The 19,473-nt window shown below is 55.6% G+C and overlaps 1 protein-coding gene across 1 annotated transcript in view; it reads left to right on the top strand.

The window, feature by feature from the left end:
- KCNG2 (potassium voltage-gated channel modifier subfamily G member 2) overlaps positions 1-19,473 on the top strand; it is a 52,338-nt gene that overhangs the window by 29,526 nt on the left and 3,339 nt on the right. The window contains exon 2 of the mRNA XM_055559361.1: positions 448-1,116. Coding sequence (XP_055415336.1) covers positions 484-1,116 — 633 coding nt within the window. The 5' untranslated portion in view covers positions 448-483. The remainder of the gene's footprint in view (positions 1-447; positions 1,117-19,473) is intronic.

The following is a 19,473-nucleotide window of genomic DNA, read 5'->3' as shown; positions in this document are numbered from 1 at the left end:
CCAGAGGACTGCCCGGCCCATGTCTTCCCTCATACTCCCGGGTAAAGAGGCTCTGGGCTGGTACTTGCTTGTTTTCTGTGTTCCGTCCCTGTGGCCACAGTGCAGGGAAGCGCCTGGTGCCCGAGTGCGGCCCCATCATGTTAACAAGCACTGAGGGGGACCATCCTGGCAGGATTCGGGGAGGACCGGAACCTCCCTTCAGTAGTGTGGAAAAGAACCCACAGGAGTCCATGCAACTTCTGTGATGTGGTTCCTGAGTCAGGGACTCTGTTTCCAAACATTTACGCAGATGTAAAGGGGGGGCCTCAGGGATGCAGCGGAGAACTGAGCGCCGGAGCCGGGGGAGCCCTGGGTTCCGTTTGGTCCCAGGCCGCTGGGTCGCGCGCAGGCAGGGTGCCCCCAGCTCCATCCTGCCTGCGGCCTAACACGCGCTCCGTTCCTTTGCAGGCCCAGCCTCCCGACCCCGGCGCGGCGCATGGGGCCATGGCCCTGCTGCCCGGGCCCGCGGAGCGGCGGGGCGGCGGCGGCGGGGCCCGAGCCCGGCACGTCATCATCAACGTGGGCGGCTGCCGCGTGCGCCTGGCCTGGGCCGCGCTGGCTCGCTGTCCCCTCGCGCGCCTCGAGCGCCTGCGCGCCTGCCGCGGCCACGACGAGCTGCTGCGCGTGTGCGACGACTACGACGTGAGCCGCGACGAGTTCTTCTTCGACCGCAGCCCCTGCGCCTTCCGCGCCATCGTGGCGCTGCTGCGCGCCGGGAAGCTGCGGCTGCTGCGCGGCCCGTGCGCCCTGGCCTTCCGCGACGAGCTGGCGTACTGGGGCATTGACGAGGCGCGCCTGGAGCGTTGCTGCCTGCGCCGCCTGCGCCGCCGCGAGGAGGAGGCGGCCGAGGCGCGCGCGGGGCCGGCGGAGCGCGGGGCACCAGGGAGCCCGGCCTGCACCCCGCGACCTGGCGGGCGGCTCGCGCGCGGCCGGCGGCGCCTGCGCGACGTGGTGGACGACCCGCGCTCAGGCCCGGCCGGCAAGCTCTTCGCCTGCGTGTCCGTGGCCTTCGTGGCCGTCACGGCCGTCGGCCTCTGCCTCAGCACCATGCCGGACATCCGCGCCGAAGAGGAGCGGGTAAGCGCGGGCCAGGGCAGCTGGCAGGGCACCCGGGCTGGACTGGGGCTGGGACAGGCGGCCGGGCTGGGCAGGGCTGGGGGTGGCGGAGACGGAACCGGCCGGGGTGGTGGGAGTCAGCGGGGACTTAGGGCTGGACTCGAGTCGCGGCCATGAGGCAGCTGGGCCAGGGGAGGGAGGGGCACCCACGGCCTGGTGGCCTTAGGCACCCCTGCCCTGTTGGTTGAAACCATGGGCCCTGGAACCACCGCACCAGCTCTGGTTCAGGGGAGAGAGCCGCTGACACCGCGGGGGCACCAGGCTGTCCACTGCTGGCAGAGGCTCCAAATTCCTGCCAGTTCCGAGAACTCAGTGAGTCCGCTGGTCAGCGGCCTTCTCACCCATCCTGTCTGCCGGCCGGGCCCAGAAGCTTGGACAATTCGGAGCTAAAAATGCCTGCTGTAGAGAGTGCTGTGCTGTAAACTCAAGTCCCATCATCCTGGACCAGAAGAAGAGGACCTGGGAATTCTCCCAGGTGCCCAGCTCCCGCACTGGCTCTGTGGAGGTGCTGGGGCTGGTGTCTGAGCAGTTGGTGGACTTCCTGCTCCCTTGTTGACCTGAGAGGTACAGGTGGAAGTGTCCCCCACGGGTTAAGGTGTCACCCAGAGCTCACGGGTGTTTGTGTGCTGCACGCGCCCCGGAAGGTCTCAGGCACATTCTGGGAGGCCGGAGTGGATGGCGTCGGGGCTGGGGTCAGGAGGGAGGAGCTGCTGCGTGTCTGACGATGTGACTGTGTCGCCCTGCACAGTGCCACCTGCGTTTCCTCACGGAGCGGCGGGGGTTTCTCTGCCTGCCTGCTCTCCAGCTCCAGCTTCCAGGGGTGGGCATTGGACTTGAACACCCCCACCCCCGTCCAGGTGGAGCAGGTCAGAGCTCCCATAGCGCCTCCCTGAGAGCCCCTCGCTGTCCGGGGTCATGTCCAAGTTCACCTGATGTGGTCAGCTCATTATTCAGAGATGCAGAGTCCGGTCCTCTGGTAACAGCTGTGAGTGGGCTCCACTGGGAGCCTGGTGACCCTGACTGCAGATCAAATTTAAATGTAAATTTTAGGAAATTGGTTTCGCTTCCTTCATTGTTTGGGTGTCTGATTCCTGGGCTGTCATTTCCAGTTGTCTTAACTAGACCCAGGTTTTGGATTTTGCTTCTAAAGACGTGTTTGGACTTTCTAAGCAGCAATAACTCCATACAATCCGAGGAGGAAACCATTTACGCAAGAATCAGGGAACAGAAGTCAGGGCTGTGTCACCAGAGACTGAGCCGGCCTTGAGTCTTCTTGCTGGTCCCCATGTCAGCCACCATTCATATCCATCACCCACCTCTTCCTCATTTCCAGAAACATCACTTCCTGCCACCCGACACTGTCTCACCAAATGAGTCCTCAGGTTAGGAAGTAAGGACCGCAGTGTGGGTGAGCACGTGCTGTGTCCATGTGTCGGTGAATCCATGGACTTATACCTGCGTGCTCTGCCGGGGTCCCGGCACACTGCACACAGTAGGTGCCAAGTCACAGTAGGTGGTGTCACTGCCACAGGAAGGAAAAGGTTTTATGTTTCATCAACACTGAGTGTGTGAGGCAAAATACACATGAAATTCACCAGCTGAGCTGTTTTTATGCTCAGTTCAGTGGCATTAACTACAGTCACACGTGCGCCATCCGTTGCTAGAAATCTCTCATCTTCCCAGACTGAAACTCTTCCCATTAAACACTGACTCGGCAGCCCCCAGAACCCGCCTTGGACCTTCTGCCTCTGTGGATCTGACAACTTTAGGGACTCATTTAAGAGGAATCAGGCAGGCACCGTGTTCTTCAGGTTCACGGCGTTGTGGCAGGTGTCAGACTCCTTCCTTCTTAGGGCTGAGTAGTGTCCCCTGGTATGTGTCTCCTCTCCTTACTCACCCGTTGTCCATCCGTGTCCCCTGGGTTGCTTCCCCCTCTTGCTGTTGTAACACGCGTTGCTGTGGACACGTGTGCATGTGTCTGGTGAGTCCTGCCCTCGGGTCTGGGGCTTGTCCCAGCAGTGGGCCAGCTGGCGTCTGTGATGATTCTGTGTTTATGTTTCCGGGGAGCTTCTGCTGTCTCCCCTGCTGCTGCAGCCTTGATTTACCAGGGAAGTTTCCAGGCACAAGGCGTTGGAGATGTAGGGCAGAGAAGAACGTGAAACCCTTCATTATTTTCTTGATTTTTGGGTTTTTTCCCCAGTAGAATTTAGCCTGGGCTAAAATATTATCTGTATGTGATCTCTGATTTTAATTAAGTAGCTAAGTAGTTTCTTTTTAAAATTTCAAGTCTTCTCTTGAAGGCTCCAGAAAGCGTCCTCTGAGGGGCTCAGCACCGACCGTCCCTTGAGCCTGAGGTCCTGTCTTCGACTAGCAAGGATGCTTCGGCGGGGCACCCACACTCTAGTGGATGGTCCAGATCAATGCATTCAACTTCCTCTTGGAAAAGGATCTTGGGGAGCAGGAAGAGTCCTCAGGAATCAGAGGTGGCTGGTGCAGCTCCGTTATCATCCGTCTGGGGATGTCGCTCGTCATCTCTGGCAGCGTTAGTGTTTGGTGGTTATTTTTATGTGTTGGTAAAGAAAAGCATGGAGGGAGAGGAAAGATTATAATCCTCCATTATTCAGGGAATCATAGGAAAACAGTTCCGTGGTTCCTGCTGCAAGCCCATGAAATGCCCCCTTGAGTGAGTGGGGCCCCCATAGGGCTGAAGGAAGCCCCCAGTGCACAGAGACCCCGGCTTTGGGGCGGCTGGGGCGTGGCTTTTGGGCACAGGGACGTCTCCCTCTGCCTTGGCCCTGGGCGGGTCTCACTGTTGATGTCACGGAGTCTCCCGTGTTGCCTCAGGGCGCCTTCCCCGCCCCAGGGAGGACTCTGCAGCCAGACTGCTCAGGGCGGCTGAGAGCAGTGGGCAGAGGCCCTGGTGCTGCCTGAGGCTGTGCAGGGCCTGTGTGCTTGTTGGGGGCTTCTGGGCAGTCTGCCCCGCCAGAGTCTAGGCTGTGGCCATCCCCGAGTCTCCTCGATGCCCGGGAAGCCCCTGTGGCCAGTGGTGGCTCTGTCAGGAATCTGCTCTCACACGTCGTAACTGAATGAGAGCTGGTCTCTGCTTTTCGTTGTTTATAGGATGGATGATGGGAAAAGCATACTTGTGGGACGAACCTTGAGGACGCTGTGCTAAGGGAAACAAGCCAGCTGTCAGGACAGAGCCTGTGTGACTCCACCCACCTGAGGCGTTTGGAGTCAGCAGACTCTTGGAGACAGAGGTGGACGGGCTGGGTGGGGGCCGGCAGGGCGCAGACCACCAGGGGGAAGCAGCCAGGGTTCCACTGCATCTGGCACCTCACAAGGTACCAAGGACCCTCAGCCCTCACGCTCAGCGAGAGAGCAGTAGGCCCCGGGCCGAGGGGGGCCCCAGGCTTAGGGGGGCACCAGGCCGAGGGGGGCCCCGGGCCGAGGGGCACGCAGCCCCAGCCCTTGCTGCTTCCTGCTGTACCCATTGAGATGCAGGGGGTGGGGGGTCCCCAACTCCATGGTCCTCACCTCGTGGTCCAAGTCAGAGCAGGCAGAGGCCGCGGGGCAGCTGAGGGCTGGGCTCGGCCTGGGTGCCCGCCCTGCGCGACCCCCAGGCCCCTTCTTTGGCCCCCGCCGTCTGAAGCTGGCTCAGCAAGCACTGAGGCCTGCTTCTTGGGGACTCGTTTGGGGTCGGGCCTTGATTCCAGCTCCATTGTAGACCTGCGTGTGTCCCCGCTGCCGCGAAAGAAACCACCCCCAATGGCTTCCTCAAACTGCCAGTCTCTGCCTCGTGGTCCTGCTGGGACCGGGCCTCCTGCAGGGCTGGTTCCTCCAGGGGACTCCCTCCCTCGTTCCGGGGCCCCTCAGCTGGTTCTCCTCTCCTGCTGCGGTCCCCTCCCTGCGGCCAGGAGGCTCCAGCTCCAGGACTGACCCCTGACCTCCTTCCTGCATGTCACCGTAAGAGCCCCAAGCCAGAGGGAGGCGAGCCCCCCATTCTGCTGCCTTGGGGTCTACAGCGCCTCTGGCCTCACTCCTAGGGTGTTGGGGGCTCAGTGAAGGAGACAGAGCATGTTTCTAGCCGCTCCCCCAACACCTTGCTGTCGGGTAACATGAAGACATCAGGTGCGCCCAGAGCACCCCGTCCCTGCTGGATACTCGGTTCTGTGAGAGGTGTGTTCAGCGTGGTTAGGCAACCCCAGGAACGGGTGTGCACACTGGCGCCCACCCCGCTGGATGTCACAGCGATCAGATGCTAAGGACAGGCCTTCAGAACCAGAGAGGCCTTTGTTCTGGCAGTTGGCTCTTGGATTCCTCCCTGTGGGGTGTTGCCTGGAGACGGTGCTGGGCCTGCAAGTAGTGAGGCCCGGGTGCACACGCCGGCCTGGGGAACAGCGCGTCCTCAGAGGCTGTGCTCAACCCATCACTTCCTTTTCACGGAGGCTGGTGTTTGGCTTGCAAGTCGATTTTTAACTCTAAGCTCATATGATTAAATCAAGACCCACATAATTAGTTATGGATTTCATGAGTGCGACTTCGAGCACCAAATTCACAAAGACACTTGGCAATGGCATCGGAAGCTGGTGACAGAGCTGCTGCTGCGTGTGGGCACAGACACGCTCGTCGAGCTTAACAGCCTGAGCCGGGCTGAGGGCTTCGCTGCTCCAAGCTGTCAGTCAGGGCTCCCCAGCGCACAAACAGAACCGGTGCAGCGGGCTTGCAGCCTGCTCCGTGGGGCACGGGGCACGGCCCGCTGCAGTGTGAGAAAGCACATCACTGTCTGCGCACAGGCTCAGGGGCTTTGCCTCTGATGACTCGACCTGGAGTCCCCCGAACCCCCGACTTGGACGACGTCAGGCCTTAGAGTTGATAACGAAGTTTCTTAGACTTGGGGGGCTGCAGGATGGAATATAGGCGAGAAGGACATGAATTTGGGGTGCTGGGGGCAGAATGCTGCCATCTGAATGTCACGTTCCCAGAATTCGCAGGCTGAATCCCAAGTTCAGTATGTCAGGAGAGGGGCTTCCGGGGGTGACAGAGTCATAAAAGTTGAGCCTTGTGATGGGATTAGTCTCCTACAACAGTGACCACCCAGAGCTGCCCACCCATTCGTCTGGAGCGGACACGGTGAGAAGCAGGAGGCAGGGACCCACTAGACACTAAGTGTGTCGGTGCCCGGACCGCGGACGTCCAACTTGAGAGCCGCGAGCGATGAGCTGCTCTTTCAGCGCCGACAGCAGCAGGGCTCGAGCCAGTGGCAAAGGAGCCCCTGAGCACAGGGACCTGGGCTTCAGTCCAGCCCCTGACGGCTTGTTTCCTGTCCACGTGGGCTAAGAATGCTGTACTGGGGCCGCTGCAGCAGGGCAGGACCGCGGGGCCCTCTCACGCGCGTCAGCTGGACTCCATGCCCCGCATCCAGGAGGCTCCAGTCCCACCCAGCAGGGGCCGTCTGCGTCCCGTCATCACACCGTGCCAACGGGCTGCGGTGCTCCCTGACGCGGTCAGGCCCAAGAAGCTGAAAGGAGGAAGGGAGGATGGACCCCAGCCAGCTGCCGGCACAGCCACCGATTCCAGAGAGGACCCTGCCCCCGAGCCCCAGGACCGAGCTGGGGACAGAGGCTCTCAGAGCCCTGGGCTGGACCATGGGTCTGGCTGGTTGGGTTTCTTATTTGCAAAGGTCTGATCCAGGAACCGACACGACCTGCTGGCAGATACTCCACTGCAGGCGAAGCTGGGTCTGGTACAGGTCCAGCCCTGATCTTCGTGCTCTTCTGTGAAATGAGGGGGGCCTCAGGACTGCGAGGAAGGCGAAGCGGCAACCCTCCCCACAGGGAGTCTCGTCTGCAGCCCACACTCTGGCCTGGAGCCCGTGCCAGCCCCCAGAACTGCAGGCCAAGCCCCAGCAGTCATCGGCCACTGCGTTGGAGGGAACACTGGCTGTTTTCACGGGGGACCCTCCTGCCAGACTCTGAAAGGCTCTGGAAACAGAGCCACAGGTGCCAGGGGATAAACATGGAGCTCGGGGCATTTTCCTCCACTTTCCACATAAATTTGGCAGAAAAAATAGGGGATTTCTGTTTTGGATTTGTGCTTTAGTCTGAGGGAAAAAAAGACTTATGCTCAAATGCCTAGAATAGAAACTACCAGGTTCTTTTTTTTTTTTTAAGGCAAGTTTTTCGAGCAGTTTTAAATTCACAGCAAAATTGAGAGGAAGGTGCAGAGAGTTCCTGTGCGCCCCCGCCCCACCCTTACACAGCATCGCCCATCATCAGCCTCCCTGAGACTGACGAACCTCCGTTGGCAACTTCCCAAAGCCTACGGTTTACATTAGGGCTCCACCCCATTCTGTGGGTTTGGACACAAGTACAGTGACCTGTATCCACCATAACAGTGTCGCTCAGAACCATTCTCCTGCCCTGAAAACCCTCTGTGCCTCCCCTGACCCCCACCCCTTCCCCAGGCCCTGGCATCGCTGATCCTTTCACTTTATCTGTAGTTTTGCCTTTTTCAGAATGTCCTATAGTTGAAATCCTTTGCAGATTAACCTCTTTCAGTTAGTAATATGCATTTAAGTTTTATCCATTTTTTCATGACTTGATAGCTTGTTTCTTTTTGGCCTTTAATAATACCCCACTGTTTGGACGTTCTGGAGTTGGTTTACCCACCACTGACTGAAGGACCTCTTGGCTGCTTCAGGTTTGACAGTTATGAACAGGGCTGCTATAAGCACCTCCGTGCAGGTTTTCATGTGAACATGTATTTCATTCCTTTGGGTAAATACCAAGGAGTGTGGTTGCTATATCACTAGGTAAAATATACTTAGTTTTTTACAAAAGCACCAAACTGCCTCCCAAAGCGCCTGCCCCGCTTTGCCTCCCCAGCGACGCTGACTGAGAGCCCCGCTGCTCCCCTGCCGCCAGCTTCTGTGCTGCCGGCGCTCTGGACACGGGCCTTTCTGACAGGCGTGGCGTCTCCGTGTTGTTTTCCCTTGCATCTCCCTGACGACATATGAGTGGGGCGTCTTTTCATGTGCTGGTTGCCATCTGCGTATCTTCTTTTCTCCCATATTTACTGAGAACCTTGGCGGGCCCTGGCAGCAAATCTCCCAGTAAATCTCAGCAGGTACCCTGGAGCTTACGACTCTCAGACTTATTCACACTGAGCCTCCAGCAACTGAAAACCACAGTTCAGGTTTTCCTACCAGCGCTGGTTCCAGGCGTCTTTGAGTCTCGCCCCTGGAAGCTTGGCTCCCTGCGTTCACCCCTCTGTCGCTCCAGTCTTGGGGGCAGTGGTTTGCCCTGTGCCCTCCCTTTTCTTACAGGCCTGAGAAGAGTGTGTTTTTCAGTCTGTTCAGATTTTTAGTTGTTGTTCGGAGGGAGTGGCAGCTGCCAAGCCGCTGACGTGCAGAACTGGAGACCGGTCCCAAGACTCCGCCATGATCTAGCCAAGGCTGTGGGTTCACCTTCTCTGTCACACAAGAGGCAAACAGGTGCTGGTTAAGTTCTCAGACTTAAATGCAGACCAGGGCTCCCACCCCAGCCCCTGTACAGACTGCTGAAGACCCAAAAACACGTGGTCTCCTTTCTGAGCCTGTTTTCTCATCTATAAAATGAGGATACTTCAGAGTTGTTGAGATTAAATTGAATAATGCTTGTGAAACGGCTTTCAACAGTGCTTTGCACAGGGAATTAAGTGACAGCTTTTACCCTTTTGCACACAAGGTGCTGCAGCACACACGGGCCACGGGGCAGGTGGAGGCGAGGAGGCCGTGTCCAGGCGCCAGCTTCTGTGGGGGACACAGTGGGAGCTGCTGGTCCGCGGAGGGCGGGAGTCGGATGGGGGAAGCCAGTCCACAGGCGCAGCTGGAGAGGCAGCCGACCCGTGCTGCGTGGCTGTCCGCAGGCGCCTCGCCGCACCCAGGGTGCGAGTGGAGCCTGTGGCGAGGCCTCTGCCTCCCTGGTGGTGGAGGTGGCTGGCAGGGTGGCTGGGAGGCAGGGGCGGGGCAACCCCCTGGCCACCTCCCGCCCGCCCTCCTGCAGCCACGAGGAGTCCCCGCGGGGTTCCCTGCACCCAAGTCTGCGCTGACCCCCTCTGGCCACTGCCCTCGGCTTCAAGAACCTTCCCATCTCAGCTGCCTCACTGCGGAAGCCAGGGTCTTGTTCTCTGTACAACTGCCTAAATCAGGAGGGACGGTCACTTGCTCCAGATCCAGGAGGGCGGGCAGGTGGGTGGACGTGGCCTGAGGAGGAGGAGGTGGGGCCTGTGGGTCCCTGCAGCCCGCACCCACCCGGCCGGACCCCAGGGTCCCCCACGCAGCTGCACCCACCCTCCTGAGTGGCCCTGACATGCAGTGACAAGGATGTGCTGGGCAGCTGGGGCTTGAGGGGGAGGGACAGGAGTCACCTTGTGTTGCAGGAGGACCTGGGGTCCCCCTGCCCTGTGGCTGGCAGCGTGGGAGCCGCTGTGAGAACGCTGAACGTGGAGTGGATGTGGGTGGGGTTCCCAGGGCCTCTCAGGTGCACCCAAGCCCTGACCTCCACTCTTCCCTCCCAGGCCTGCAGCGTTTTCTTTAAAAGCCACGCATTTAAGGCAGGGAGATTATATGGCGCCAGGCAGTGGCGGGAACAGACCTGAGCATTCAGGCGATGCTAGGCTCCACTGAAGCCCTAGATGGGGCTGCCCTGGTGACTCAGCTGGTAAAGGATCCACCTGCAATGCTGGAGACCTGGGTTCGATCCCCAGGTCGGGAAGATCACCTGGAGAAGGAAACAGCTACCCACTCCAGTATTCTTGCCTGGAGAATCCCTTGGACAGAGGAGCCTGGCAGGCTTCAGTCCATGGGGTCACAGACTCAGACATGACCGAGCAACTTTTCAAGCCCTAGATGTTAATTGTAACATGACTATACATTTTTAATGAGAAGACATTGCCTGCTGTAATTCAGCAAATTGGCTGTTCCCAAACGAAGAGCTCGTGCTGTTTATTTTACCACAAATACTAACTCATTGACACCCGTCAGAAGTTTGGTGAGGGTGAGGGTCAGGGTGTGCGTGGTACACCCCCGAGTTGGAAATTCCTGGGGAGGGGGCGGCGCTCTGAGGAGCATGGTGAGGGGGGCCTGGAAGACTGGCTCTTCCTGATACAATCTAGAAGTGAGCATCTGGAGAAGTAAACCCGGCACGCCCGCGGGAACCCCCCTTTGGGCACAGCTAGGTGCAGAGTGGGGAGAAACCAGCCACCAAAGCTCAGATCTTGCCTGGATGGTCAGCCAGGCCCCCCACCTGCCCGGATGGCCTGTCCCTCTGCTCCCCCAGTGGCCCAAAGAACATACCCCTCAGAGAGTGTCCTGGTTGTAAACACGATGCTTGCTCTTTGCAGAGGCTGGGCAGGTACAAAGCCATATGGAGAACAAAGTGAAAATAAACTGCGAGGTAATTACTAAAGCCTGAGTGCACCTCACTGCCTCTGCTCCGGAGCCTCTCGTGAGACTGGAAGAGAAGCGCGCAGGCAGCGTCTTCGAGCCACTTGGTCCCCTAACAGTAGCAGCCAGGCAGTCCTGTTCTTTAGTTTTACGCGTCCCCTCCTGCTTCCAGCCCTTCCTGTCACCAGCCCTGCTGGGATGAACACTTTGCTCACCCAGCTTCCACCACTCAACCGCTCACCTGATTAGGTCCTCAGCTGTGCCCATCTGGGGGGCTGTGCCCATCTAGGGGGCTGTGCCCATCTGGGGCCTGCAAACCCATGCCCCATGTGCTGCCCTTAGGAGGCCTTGCCATGCCTTTGTGAGCTCGAGTCCCCGGACCCTGGCCGCCAGTGCTGGGTGGCCTGGTAACAGTTTGCCCAGTTCTTTAAAAAAAAAGTCACCTCCTGCTTTTTAAACTTCCATTCGCTCACCCCCTCGCCGGCACCTCATGTCTTCACCTCCACTTGTACTTCCCACGGTCCCATCATCTTCGTCCACCTGCCTGTGTGGTCTGTTCTCAGTTCCCTGTGAGCATCTCGGGATTTCTCAGTGGGAGACAAAGCGGGCGGCCTCAGGGGGCCCCTCACCACGTCCTCCCCGTGCAGCCTTCCGTGCCCGCCTGTCCCTCCGTCCTTCGCCCCCAGGATGTCCGTTCAGTGCTGGCCACGGCCCCGGTCCCACCCGTGAGGAGCTGTGCCCTGCCCACGTGTCTCTACTCTTGGCTGCGGGGTGGATGTGCAGACACAGTTGGCGGGGAGGGCCGCCCTCCTGGAAAATATCACCTCCCGATGAACCCAGTCGGCACTGGGCGCAGGAGCCGGGGCCCCTCCTGCCTGGGTCGTGGGAGCCGGGAAGCGTCGCAGGACCAACTGTCTAGCTTGGGCGTCTCTGCCCTCGTGGAGGAGCCATGTCTGAACCCAGGCAGCCAGGAAGGTGCGGTTAAGTCGGTGCTACCAAAGGTTCTCAGGAAAACTCATGCAGCTGTGCGTCGGGGGCGCGTGCACGGACGGGTGGGGCCAAACCCAGCACAGAAGAGAGGAGAAAGCGCATCTGTGCCCTTGGCAAGAGCACAGCCACTGCTGTGGATGCACCCCAGGACCAGGGACTAAGATTGGGGAACAAATGAGGAGCAGTGGCTTCAGATTTGTGTCCTTGTCTGTGACACAGGAAGCATTCAGACTGGTGGTGGGGAACCGTTCTCCCCCGAGATGGACACCCCGCTTGCTGATCCGTGGGCGGCGCCACTGTCTGTCACCAGCTTGCTGTCTGTGTCCATCTCGGCTCACGCTGGTCACTTCTGCGGGGACGTTGGGGCCCTGGGGGTTTGCTTTTCAGGGCACCAAAGTGTGAGATGCTGGTGACTGCAGTTCTGTCTGATTCCTGAACCCCCGTTGGGTTCAGGCCGGCACATCGCGCTCAGGAGGGTCCATGGAGGTCTAGAGGGCCAACTGGAAGATAAGCTCCTTCCAGCCAGGGCAGGCAGAGGGTGGAGGACTTCACAGCAAGGAATCTTCCTTTCTTTCTGTGTTGCCCCATAAAGCTAGTCCACAGGATGTCGGCGTGGACTGAACTGACAGCCCTGCTCCAGCGCAGGCAATTCCAAGTGAGCACATTCACGACTTCTGTGTAAATGAGCGCTTGACCTTTTTATACAAGTTGTTCTCCTAAGTGGATTTAATATTCCTTCTCCTGGTTATCTATTTGTACTATGAGAGTCTTTTATCATAGATAATTGGAAAAAAATAAACTTCAACTAAGTTCAAAAGCAAGTTATTATGAATGTTAGTAAACTGAGTTAATAAATATTTTCCTTTAAGTGCTCATGGGAGGCAGAGAGAAAATCTCACACAAAGCTGTTATGAGTGGATAAATTAGTAAGGACAGAGCATTCACCCTTCTCAACATCCTGCCACGCCGGCCTGTTCCCAGCTGCAGACAATAGCTCGGACCGGCTCCTCTGCTGGACACAGGGTCCACGCTGGATCAACAGAGGGGTGCGAATTGGTGTCCAGAACACACGCGGGCAGCAAGGGGACACGTGTTTTCAGAGTCTGATTACCCTGGGTAAACTCAAGCAGGGTCTGCCTGCCTCAGAGTCTGCAGGGAAGCGCTCCCGGCATTGGGGGCCTCAGGCTGGGCGGCAGGCGTCGGCCGAGCTCAGTGCTGTCCTTGGGGTGAGCAGTCCACCCTGACCTCCTGTCCATCTCGTCACCCTCACACCTGGGTTTATCCTTGAGGAGCAATGCACTCAGGCATCAGCAGGCTCCTTAGCAGAACGGACACCACAATTTTCGATGCTCTGAAAAGAGAACAAAGCCGGGATTGGGTGTGTGGCCAGGCCAGGCCTCTCCTGACTGCACCCAGGATGCTGGCTGCCCCATGGCCCGCGTTACTGAGAAAGCTAGTCGGGGTGCCTGCTTATTCTACTAGAAAACTGAGGCAGCGTTGATGCCACGGGAGTGCCGGGCCGTGGAGGCTGCAGTTTGCGAAAACGGTTCAAAAGCCACTTTGTTAGCTAGGACATGGAAGCAACCTAGATGTCCATTGGCAGATGAATGTATAAGAAAGCTGTGGTACATATACACAATGGAGTATTACTCAGCTATTAAAAAGAATGCATTTGAATCAGTTCTAATGAGGTGGATGAACCTGCAGCCTATTACACAGAGTGAAGTAAGTCAGAAAGAAAAACACTAATACAGTATATTAATACACGTATATGGAGTTTAGAAAGATGGTAACGATGACCCTATATGCGAGACAGCAAAAGAGACACAGATGTAAAGAACAGTCTGTTGGACTCTGTGGGAGAGGGATGATTTGGGAGAATGGCATTGAAACATGTATATTATGATATGTGAAATAGATCGCAAGTCCAGGTTCAATGCATGAGACAGGGCACTCAGGGCCAGTGCACTGGGATGACCCTGAGGGATGGGATGGGGAGAGAGGTGGGAGGGGGGTTCAGGATGGGGACACATGTACACCCGTGGCTGATTCATGTCAGTGTTTGGCAAAACCACTACAATATTGTAAAGTAATTAGCCTCCAATTAAAATAAAGTAATTAATTCAAAATAAAAAACCCACTTTGTTTGCAGAAGGGCGTGGTGGGGACTGCCCTGGCCTGTCCCCTGGGCTCCACCCCCACCCATGGGGACACTTCTAGCCATCTGCCCTCCCCTGCAGGAGCCCCGAGCCTGGGAGCGGGTTTGGGGTGCAGCTACAGAACGTGTGGGAGAACCGGCCGTGGGCTGAGCCAGCCCCCACGCACCCGCGGGCCCCCGGACGGGGAGACTGCCGCCTGCTGGTGAGGGGACCCCACTGAGGCCCCACCTGACCTTCTCACCTGCAAAGCCCAGGGGCTTGGCCACTGAGGGGGAGGCCCTTCAGGAAAGGGTGAAGGCGGAGCCTGGAGGAGCCGGGAGCCCCAGGGCCCGCGGGGCAGGCCCATGCGTGCGCAGCTGGGTGGGGCAGGCTGGCGCTGCCCTGGGGGCGCTTGGAGATGATGGAGACGTGGGGGAGAGAAGGACCTCGGGCGTGTAGATTTACTGCTGACCTGATTTTGGCCAAATAGGCCACATGTGTCAAATTATGATGAATTAGGGTCATTTTCTAAAAGTTCCCAAAATAGTTCCCTCCACTTATCCTCCTGAATTTAAGAGAGTGGTGGGGCGCAGGGGTTTGCAGGCCGAATCCACTGGATTGACCTACCTCTGGGCAGGTGTGGGGGCCAAGGGGCTGCCTCCTGCCCACCCCAGGGGGGCCTAGGGTCTTCGTCCCTCCTCCTCCTGCACTCAGAGTCACCGCCTACCTGATGGGGGCTTGCGGCTGGACTTGGCCAAGAGATGATGGGGGGGCCAGGAGCCCAAGTTCAGCCCGGACGAGGGGACGTCATACGCGGGTGTTCTTGGGGTATGGGTCATGGGACCCCCAAGCACCCCGTGGGCTGAGGTCATCAGACTCCAGGTGAGGACAGCAAGTCCCCCTTCCTGCTGCCAGGGCTTCTGCCCCGTCAGCCCCATGGCCCCTTCCCGCCTAACTCCCGCTGTGTCCCGAGGCCCCCAGGGCTGGCAAGGAGGGCAGAGGCCCGGGGTGTCAGGGCTGCCCGGAGGAGCTTTGGCCTCTCAGAACCTGGCCCCAGCGATGCCCAGGCTGCCCAGAAGGGCTGAGGCGGAACGAGGCCACAGGGGCCACGGGGCTGCCAGGGTAGAAGCCTTTCATATCGTTTTGTGTATTTATCTGTGGCTGTGCTGGGTCTTGGTTGCTGGACCGGCTTTTCTCTAGTTGTGTGCTCGGGCTTCTCATCGAGGTGGCTGCTCTCGTGGAGCAGGGCTCCGGGCACTCAGGCTTCGGCGGCTGTGGTACGCGGGCTCTAGAGCGCAGGCTCAGCAGTTTGACGCTGTTGCTCCGCTGCATGTGGGATCTTCCTGGACCAGGGATGGAACCCGTGTCTCCTGCGTTGCCAGGCAGATTCTAGATTCCCTGAGCCACCAGGGAAGCCCTAATAGTTATTTCTTAACAATAGCTCTGCTGCTATATGACTCACATACTGTACAGTTCGCCCCTCTTGAGTGTATGATTCTGCTGTTTCTGGAGTGTGCACAAATTCTGGAGCCACCACTTCCATCTGATTTTAGAGAATCTCCATCTCCCAGAAGACCCTGGCGGCTGGTTCACGCACTCCTCAGCGCCTCCCCACTCCTGCCAGCCCTGAGCTACCAAGGCTGTGTCTTAAATATTTCCTTGTTCTGGATCCTGAGAACAGAACCACCCAGCATGTCTGGCATGACTGGACCCTCTCACCCTGAGCTGTCTTCAAGGTTCATCCACGTTGTAGCAGGAGTCAGCGCTTCATTACTTCCATGGCCCAGTAGTGTCCCAGTGTGTGTGCGGCTTCCAGATTTTTAGTCCATCCGTCAGCAGGTGGACTTCGGGGTTGTGTCCAGCTCTTGGCTGTTGTGACTTACTCGACCATGAACATCCAGGTATAGGTTTCTGCGTGCACGTGTGTGTTGACTTCTCCAGGCACACACCTAGGAGTGGGATGGTTGGGCTGTGTGGCCACTCCATGAGGAAGGTTTGGGGGCACAGGCAGGCTCTTTCCAAGGTGACTAGACTGTGGCACGCTCCCATCAGCAGCGCACGAGGCCTGGTTTCTCCAGCACTTGTTGTCGGCTCTTGCACTCTGGCTGCCCTGGTTGGGGTAATGTGGGAGCTGAGGGTGGGTTTGCCCAACATTTCCCCGGTGATGAATGGTGTTGAGCCCCTTTTCATGTGCTTCTCAGTCACTTGTGTATCTTCTTTGGACAAAGGTCTATTTAGATCCCTTGCTTATGTTTTAAATTAGGTTGTCTTTTTTTTTAATCATTGAATTTGAGGAATTCTGTGTTCTCGATACAAGTCCCTTATCACATATGATGTGTACACATGTTCTTCCATTCTGCGGCTCGTCTTATACTTCCCAGACACTCTGTGTTAGTGTCTGTATTAGTCTGCTCAGTTCAGTTCAGTCGCCCAGTCGTGTCCGACTCTTTATGACCCCATGAACCGCAGCACGCCAAGCCTCCCTGCCCATCACCAACTCCCAGAGTCCACCCAAACCTATGTTCATTGAGTCGGTGATGCCATCCAACCATCTTATCCTCTGTCATCACCCTCTCCTCCTGCCCTCAATCTTTCCCAGCATCAGGATCTTTTCAAATGAGTCAGCTCTTCACATCAGTATTGGAGTTTCAGCTTCAACATCAGTCCTTCCAATGAACACCCAGGACTGATCTCCTTTAGGATGGACTGGTTGGATCTCCCTGCAGTCCAAGGGACTCTCAAGAGCCTTCTCCAACACCACAGTTCAAAAGCATCAATTCTTCGGTGCTCAGCTTTCTTTATAGTCCTACTCTCACATCCATACATGACCACAGGAGAACTATTGCCTTGACTAGACAGAACTTTGTTGACAAAGTAATGTCTCTGCTTTTCAATATGCTATCTAGGTTGGTCATAACTTTCCTTCCAAGAAGTAAGCATCTTTTAATTTCATGGTTGCAGTCACCATCTGCAGTGATTTTGGAGCCCAGAAAAATAAAGTCAGCCACTGTTCCCACTGTTTCCCCATCTATTGGCCATAAAGTGATGGGACCGGATGCCATGATCTTCGTTTTCTGAATGTTGAGCTTTAAGCCAACTTTTTCACTGCTCTCTTTCATTTTCATCAAGAAGCTCTTTAGTTCCTCTTCACTTTCTGCCATAAGGGTGGTGTCATCTGCATATCTGAGGTTATTGATATTTCTCCCAGCAATCTTGATTCCAGCTTGTACTTCATCCAGCCCAGTGTTTCTCATTATGTACTCTGCATATAAGTTAAATAAGGAGGGTAACAATATACAGCCTTGATGTACTCTTTTTCTTATTTGGAACCAGTCTGTTGTTCCATGTCCAGTTCTAACTGTTGCTTCCTGACCTGCATACAGGTTTCTCAAGAGGCAGGTCAGGTGGTCTGCTATTCCCATCTCTTTCAGAATTTTTCACAGTTTATTGTGATCCACACAGTCAAAGGCTTTGGCATAATCAATAAAGCAGAAATAGATATTTTTCTGGAACCCTCTTGCTTTTTTGATGATCCAGTGGATGTTGGCAATTTGATCTCTGGTTCCTCTGCCTTTTGTAAAACCAGCTTGAACATCTGGAAGTTCACGGTTTACATATTGCTGAAGCCTGGCTTGGAGAATTTTGAGCATTACTTTACTAGCATGTGAGTGAGAGAGAAGTTGTTCAGTTGTGCCCGACTCTTTGCGACCCCGTGGACTGTAGCCTACCAGGTTTCTCCATCCATGGGATTTTCCAGGCAAGAATACTGGAGTGGGTTACCATTTCCTTCTCCAGGGGATCTTCCCGACCCAAGGACTGAACCCGGGTCTCCCGCATTGGAGGCAGACGCTTTAACCTCTGAGCCACCAGGGAGCCACTAGCATGTGAGATGAGTGCAATTGTGCGGTAGTTTGAGCATTCTTTGGCATTGCCTTTCTTTGGGATTGGCATGAAAACTGACCTTTTCCAGTCCTGTGGCCACTGCTGAGTTTTCCAAATTTGCTGGCATATTGAGTGCAGCACTTTCACAGCATCATCTTTCAGCATCTGAAATAGCTCAACTGGAATTCCATCACCTCCACGAGCTTTGTTCATAGTGATGCTTTCTAAGGCCCACTTGACTTCACATTCCAGGATGTCTGGCTCTAGGTCAGTGATCACACCATCGTGATTATCTGGGCCGTGAAGATCTTTTTTGTACAGTTCTTCTGTGTATTCTTGCCACCTCTTCTTAATATCTTCTGCTTCTGTTAGGTCCATACCATTTCTGTCCTTTATTGAGCCCATCTTTGCATGAAATGTTCCCTTGGTATTTCTAATTTTCTTGAAGAGATCTCTAGTCTTTCCCATTCTATTGTTTTCCTCTATTTCTTTGCACTGATCGCTGAGGAAGGCTTTCTTATCTCTCCTTGCTATTCTTTGGAACTCTGCATTCAAATGGGTATATCTTTCCTTTCTCCTTTGCTTTTCGCTTCCCTTCTTTTCACAGCTATTTGTAAGGCCTCCTCAGACAGCCATTTTGCTTTTTTGCATTTCTTTTTCTTGGAGATTGTCTTGATCCGTGTCTCCTGTACAATGTCATGACCCTCTGTCCATAGTTCATCAGGCACTCTATCAGGTCTAGTCCCTTAAATCTATTTCTCACTTCCACTGTATAATCATAAGGGATTTGATTTAGATCATACCTGAATTGTCTAATGGTTTCCCCCACTTTCTTCAATTTAAGTCTGAATTTGGCAATAAGGAGTTCATGATCTGAGCCACAGTCAGCTCCCAGTCTTGTATTTGCTGACTCTATAGAGCTTCTCCATCTTTGGCTGCAAAGAATATAATCAGTCTGATTTCGGTGTTGACCATCTGGTGATGTCCATGTGTAGAGCCTTCACTTGTGTTGTTGGAAGAGGGTGTTTGCTATTGTCAGTGCGTTCTCTTGGCAGAACTCTATTAGCCTTTGCCCTGCTTCATTCTGTACACCAAGGCCAAATTTGCCTGTTACTCCAGGTGTTTCTTGACTTCCTACTTTTGCATTCCAGTGCCCTATAATGAAAAGGACATCTTTTTGGGGTGTTAGTTCTAAAAGGTCTTGTAGGTCTTCATAGAACAGTTCAACTTCAGCTTCTTCAGCATTACTGCTCGGGGCATAGGCTTAGATTACCGTGATATTGAATGGTTTGCCTTGGAAACGAACAGAGATCATTCTGTCGTTTCCGAGATTGCATCCAAGTACTGCATTTTGGACTCTTTTGCTGACTATGATGGCTACTCCATTTTTTCTAAGGGATTCCTGCCCACAGTAGTAGGTATAATGGTCATCTGAGTTAAATTCACCCATTCCAGTCTGTCTTAGTTTGCTGATTCCTAAAATGTCGACGTTCACTCTTGCCATCTCCTGTTTGACCACTTCCAATTTGCCTTGATTCATGGACCTAACATTCCAGTTTCCTATGCAATATTGCTCTTTACAGCATTGGACCTTGCTTCTATCACCAGTCCCATCCACAACTGGATGTGGTTTTCGCTTTGGCTCCATCCCTTCATTCTTTCTGGAGTTATTTCTCCACTGATCTCCAGTAGCATATTGTGCACTTACCGACCTGGGGAGTTCCTCTTTCAATGTCCTATCTTTTTGCCTTTTCATACTGTTCATGGGGTTCTCAAGGCAAGAATACTGAAGTGGTTTGCCATTCCCTTCTCCAGTGGACCACATTCTGTCAGACCTCTCCACCATGACCTGTCTGTCTTGGGTGACCTCACACTGCATGG

This window comes from Bubalus kerabau, chromosome 21, assembly GCF_029407905.1.
Source record: "Bubalus kerabau isolate K-KA32 ecotype Philippines breed swamp buffalo chromosome 21, PCC_UOA_SB_1v2, whole genome shotgun sequence".
NCBI classification, from domain to species: Eukaryota; Metazoa; Chordata; class Mammalia; order Artiodactyla; family Bovidae; genus Bubalus; species Bubalus kerabau.
Note: the sequence above shows the minus strand (reverse complement) of the source record. Positions and strands in the feature narration are given on the sequence as shown.